The 6,502-nt window shown below is 37.3% G+C and overlaps 1 protein-coding gene across 1 annotated transcript; it reads right to left on the bottom strand.

Moving 5' to 3' along the window:
• Positions 1-5,734: 5,734 nt before the first annotated feature.
• Positions 5,735-6,474, bottom strand: LOC145600499 (uncharacterized). Its single transcript, XM_081656386.1, has 2 exons — positions 6,339-6,474; positions 5,735-6,219 (listed from the first exon to the last, which is right to left on the bottom strand). Exons 1-2 carry the CDS (start codon positions 6,472-6,474, stop codon positions 5,735-5,737), a joined length of 621 nt encoding a protein of 206 aa, XP_081512512.1.
• Positions 6,475-6,502: the final 28 nt, after the last annotated feature.

Below are 6,502 nucleotides of genomic sequence, written 5' to 3'. Positions count from 1 at the left end.
TAGGGGTCTTAATGACTCCAATAAGGTAGTTGATGTCAAAGAGCTGCTTTTACAACAAAATTGTGATGTCATTGCTTTGCTTGAAAATAAAGTCAAAATAAAGAATATTCTTACTATTCAGAAAGAATTGGTTTAGGCTGGTCTTGGGATTTGGGTTGGCTGGAAGGATGATAGATTAAATCTAGATGTTATTCAGGTGCATGAGCAGCTTGTACCCTTGATTAGTTCCAAGGATTGTCAGATGCAAATTGCTTGTACTTTTACTTATGGTATTCATTTCATATTAGATAGGAGATCTCTTTGGGAGGGTATTCAGAATCTCCCTGCTACTCCTCTTCCTTGGTTGTTTGCTGGTGATTTTAATACTGTTCTTCATGCACATGATAGGCTGAATGGTAATCCGGTTACTGACTATAAGGTAAGAGATTTTCAATAGTTTATTTGAATGGAAAAATCTTAATAAGAAACACTTCAGTAATATTAATATCAAAATTGAGAATTCTTATGATAAGTTGCAGGATATTCAGACTAAACTTGACTCTCAATTTTAGTTCAAGCTTAGTTGCTGAAGAAAATGAATGCATTCAGAATTTGAAATATTGGAGGAATATTCAGGAAAGTATTTACGGACAAAAATCTAGAGTTGATTTGATCAAGCTTGGTGATTCTAATACTTATTATTTCTTTACTGTATGAAAACTAGAAACAGCAAGTTCAGATTTGATTTTATTTTCAAAGATGATCAAGTTCTGTTGAAGAAGCATGAGGATATTGAAAAAGAATTTACAGGGTTCTATAAGAAGTTAATGGGATCTGCTGCTAGGACTCTCCATGTAGATGATCTTATAATCTTAAGGAAGGGTAGCCAATTATAGCAAAATTTGGTGGCCCCAGTTACTAAGCAAGAAATTGATACTGCTTTAAAAGAAATTGATCTTTCCAAAGCTCCTGGCATTGATGGCTTCGATTCTTTCTTCTTTAGAAAGCTAGGGGTATAGTGAAAGCTGATGTCTATGATATTGTTTTTTCACTTTTTTACTACTAGGGAGATGCATAAAGATTGGAATTGCACTACACTTTGGTGCCTAAGGTGCAAAACTCTTCTTATGCTAAAGATTTTAGGCCTATAGTGAAAGCTGATGTCTATGATGTTGTTTTTCACTTTTTTACTACTAGGGAGATGCATAAAGATTGGAATTGCACTACACTTTGGTGCCTAAGGTGCAAAACCCTTCTTATGCTAAAGATTTTAGGCCTATAGCTTCTTGTTCATTCTATGTTATACAAGATCATTTCTAAGATCTTGACTTCTAGGCTTGCTGCAGTCATTGGTGAGGTTGTTGATGATGCTTGGGTTCATCCCTAGAAAGCATATTTGTGATAATATTCAGCTGGAAAGCAACAAAGCTCATTAAGGGGTATTCCAATAAATTTGTCACACCAAGATACATAATCAAAGTTGATCTCAAAAAGGCTTATGATTCTATTGAATGGAGTTTTTATAAAGTCTGTTATGAAAGAACTGGGATTTCCTAGTACCTTTGTTTCTTTGATCATGGGGTGCCTCACTTTAGTGGCTTATTCATTAATTCTCAATGGCATTCCTGCTCCTCCTTTCTCTACCAAGAAAGGACTTAGACAAGGAGACCTAATGTCTCCCTTTTAGTTTTCCATTGGAATGGAGTATCTTTCAAGGTGATTTGACTTTCACCCAAGATGTGAAAAATTACATCTGACTCATCTTATGTTTGCTGATGACCTACTCAAGTTTGCTAGGGCAGATGAGATATCTGTGAAACTGCTGTTTCAAGCTTTCACCAAGTTCTCTAATGCTTCACAACTAATCTTGATAAAAGTGAAGCCTACTTTGGGGGTATTTCTGATGCAGAAGAATCCTCTCTTCTCCAGATTCTAAGGGTGGTCCCTGGAACTATTCCTTTCAGATATCTTGGAGTTCCTTTATCCTCCTAAAAGCGCACTATTAGTCAATACAAACCTCTTGTGGATAGAATTACTGCTAGAATAACTAGGTGGACTGCAAAACATCTTTCTTACTCTGGGAGACTTCAATTAGTAAAAAGTGTGTTGTTTGAGGTGCAAACATTCTGGGCTCGAATCTTTGTGCTACCAAAAAAGATTTTAAAAGAGATTGAGGCCAAGTTTAGAGCCTTTCTTTGGACAGGGCAATCAAGTCCCTAAAAAAAATCCCTTGTTGCTTGGAATACTATTTGCTTACCTAAGGTTGATGACAAAGGATATGCTCTTATCTGTGAATATCCACTGTGATCCTATATACCTGTGAAAATGTGAATCATCTTTTCTTTGAGTGTTTGTATTCAAAGAGAATCATCTAATCTTGTTGCTTGGAATATTGTTTGCTTAGTTTTGTGCAGACTTTTGACCTTGAGGTTATATGGGGTATTAAATATTGTAGGAAATCAAAGGCTGCAGGAAGGCTTTATCTTATGTTTCTTGTAGAGATAGTGAACAACATCTTGATCCAAAGGAGTGCTATAGTCTTCACAAGGTGTTGTATGCCAGCTGTGAGGTGTTTAAAGATGTTTTTAGAGTTGCTTGTCTGGTCCTGACTGCTTGAAGCGTGAGTCAGTTCTTGCATGGTGAACCCTTCCTAGAAGATGGGACCATGTATTTAGGAACTGTTTTCTGGGTAGTTGTGGCCTAAGGGTCTCTATTTTTTGGGTGTTTGCAGGTTAGCTTGCTGTAGTCCGTAAGCTTTCTCTTTTGGTAATAAAATTGCAGAAAAATTAGAAAATAACACCACGAATTTCTCAAAATTTTGATTATAACACCTCATATTCTAAAACTTTTATTATAACACCACAAAAAATCTAAAAATTGGATTTCACCACCAACTAACGGATTTTTGGATAGAATCCGTTAGTGGGACCCACTATGGACACGTGTTAATAAGACGTTGTTTTAATGAAAAAGAAAAAAAAAACTCTAAACTCTAACCCAGCCACCGGCCCACCACCGGCGACCTTAACCCCACCGCCAATAACCCAATCCCAGCCCCCGGGACCACCACCTAACCCTTATAGCCCAACCGAACCCACCACCTAACCCCCATAGCCTAGCCGAAACCCACCTCCTAAACCCCATTACCCACCAGCCGAACCCACTACAGCCCCAAAACCACCACCAAAACTTCGACAAACCCCTTTGCCCACCAGCCAAACCCACCACAGCCCCACTGTGAATACTACTACAACCATCAATCGCAACCCACCATCTTCACATTCCCTCTCTGATTCCTGGTTTTTTTATGGTTGTGGTCGGAGCTAGGGTTTCGATTACCCGGGGCTGTGGACCTCTAGAGGGTGGGGCTGGTGGGCGATTGGGTTTAACGGGGGTTGATGGTGATTTCCAAGGTTAAGGAGGAGATTTCGGTGAGGGTGGTGGATGTGTAGACTTGCCGGTGATGGGTTATACGGCTGTCGGAGGTGAGGGTGGTGGCTGGGTTGAAGTTTTTTTTCTCTTTTTTTTATTTTCTTTTTTAAAAATCAAATAGAATAGTGACACGCGTTTGTTGTGGGGCCCACTAACGATTTTTGGATGATTTCCGTCAAATGGTGGTGAAATTAATTTTTTTGGTTTTTATGTGGTGTTATAATAAAAGTTTTGAATTAGGTGGTGTTATATTCTAATTTTTGAGAATTTTATGGTGTTATTTTCTAATTTTTCCCAAAATTTTTATTTAAAAAAAAAAAAAATCTAGTCTGGAAATTTTAGTGGCCAATTGGCTTAGAACAGCCATTTTCTTTAACAATATCTTCAGAAGCAATGATAAGAATAAGGACTCTAGCATAGTAAGTTCAATAATTGTAAACCAAGAATAAAACACTTGCATCAACCAACATGAAAAATTTTAACACAAAAAATCATTCAACTGTCAAGTAATGATTCGAGTCAAATATCCATCAATATCATTAGGAGTTGCAATCCATCTAACTCAGTGATGTCCACAGAAGGCACTTGGTTCCAGAATTTTGAATATCGAAATTCAATTGTATAGGCAGGGCATATACTTGAGACTGGTGCGATAATCTTAAATAAAAAAAACCAAACAAAACATAGATCACAACCAATATACTAGAGAGCATATGAAGGGTGGGCAATAAAATCAGATTTAAATGTATATTTGCAATATTTTCAACAACGGTAACACACTCCCATAGAGCAAGTCAGAAAAGGCATGAATTCTACATAGTAACTAATTCTAGGGAACAAAGCTTACAAAGGTATGCATTGAAGTCTAACAATTCCTGATGCATAAAGTTGGAAAATCGAAATGAGCTGAGGTTGACAATAGGTTCAGAGTGAGTTGTGTTAGACTTCACAATAGTTTAGAAACACCAGCAATTTTATTTATTAAAAAAAAAAAAAAAAAAAAAAAAGACAGCATTGGGATATCAAGATTTTTATAGAGTTCAAAGTTGTGATGCAGTTAGGGAGGGTGAAATCTAGTCCATTTAGAAGAGAAGTGAATGAGGTTTGTGTTATAGTGTACTACTCCATAGAAACCGGTATCTCAACATTGTCATTGTTAATGCTCAAGAATTCCAGCCCCAATCATTAAACAGAACCACAGCCAAACAAGATCCCAATTGATTTGAATTCAATATCCCACATCTCCTTTTAATTTCTGCAGGATGCCTGACCAATTTTGGGCTGCTTACATCTACATTCCCAAGTGGTCACAAACATAACAGAGATATTAGACACTCGTACCCGACCCAACAGCAGACAGTCCAACTCCCAATATACTGGTAAAATAGACACCTAAACCCAAGCCACATGCAATTTAAAGTAGATTTGAAACTGATATCACCAATACTTTCAATCTAAACCATTATATTCCACGCCTAACCAGGAACAAAACCTGATTCAACTCAATCAAGACCCTCTTTTAATCTGAGTCACTCCTGGACCAAACTGTTTATAGCCCACCCCGTATCTAAACTGATCTCTTGCTGACCGGACTAAACCGTTTCCATAAACGGATGAAGTGAATTATTATTAAAGTTCACAGTCAGTAGTATAGGGGATAAGGTTGATGACAGAGTCACAGAGGTGAAGTTCTACAAATTCATCCAAGGTAAATGCAAGAAGGATAGCACTTAGCAGTCATATATTCATTGGTATGGTCTGGCTAGAATCTCACAAAAGTGTTTCCATCGCTATAGATCTAAACAGTATTATGTGTTTCATAGACGAAGTACAATCTATTATTGACCACAAGTCTACAATATTTAACTCCGTATATTGATGTATACAGATTTTCAATTTGCTATTATATGTCTTATGGTTTAGTAAATTAAACCCTCACTATCCAACCCTGAGTGTGGGACTGAGAAACTTAGGGGCATGGGGTTAATAGTATGGCATACGAAGATAGGAATTTAAAAGAAAGAACTTTGAAAACAGAATTATCATTTACCGAATTAGAAAAACTCATAGTGAAATATTATACATCTTTGCCATCTGGTGACGAAGTAAGTTGAACAAGCCTTCATTCTCAATCATATTCCAGTATTCCACTACAAGTTCTTTCAGAAGGCTATTACAAACAAAAAGCACCTACTACCAAAATTTATCACTTGCAGGTTTGGCATTAGCTAATTTTTTTCCTTCTGAGACTCCATTCTCCTGAGAAATTCTCTTTGAAATCTCTTGGGCACATGCTTTTATAGTTTTATATCAGGACTCGTGGTCACTTTATAGCTTTCTTCAACACATTAGCACCTTCATTGACGCTAACATTATCACAATTGTCAGGAAGCAATTGATTTCTTCTCAAGGGTTCCGGAGCTACTCCGAGCCAGCACATCCTTTCAGCCCAGTAATATTGATCCAACATAAAGGGACATATAACTTGGGGTATTCCAGACTTAAGTGCAGCTGCAGTGGCACCACTACCTCCATGATGGATAGCAATTGCACAATTTTGGAAGAGCCAACTGTAAGGAAGCGAGCTAGAGAAGCAAAACAAATGGTCGTTGTACAAAGATATCCCATCATTTAGGCTGATATTATCACTATTAATTGATGAATTCTTTTCAGAAGCTATAAGTTGAACAGCCACATCTAATGGTTCATATTCAGCTGCCAGAAGAATGAATCTACACTTGATTATTTCCATAGCCACTTGCAAGAAACAAAGTAGTGCTGTAGGACTTAAGAAACCCTTTTTAGCAACTAAGCTAAAACTTATAAAACAAGAGGCATTGATAGATTAGCGTTAAGAAAGCTATGTAGCCCTGTATGAATTGAACAAAATTCCCTTCTTGAATCAAAAACATCTCGGCAACTGTTACATGAAAACTGCCACTTGCAAGGTGATGACCAAAACCCAGAAACTTGACATTTTGAAGGCCTGTAATCAGGAGACTCCACAATCTCTTTACTGAAACCATACAACAATAAAGAAGATGACGGCCTATCATGCCACATAGGATGACCTGTCACCAGGTCGGTAAAA

Source organism: Chenopodium album, chromosome 21 (genome assembly GCF_948465745.1).
Source record: "Chenopodium album chromosome 21, dcCheAlbu1.1, whole genome shotgun sequence".
Taxonomy (NCBI): domain Eukaryota; kingdom Viridiplantae; phylum Streptophyta; class Magnoliopsida; order Caryophyllales; family Amaranthaceae; genus Chenopodium; species Chenopodium album.
This window is presented reverse-complemented; position numbering and strand designations above follow the sequence as displayed.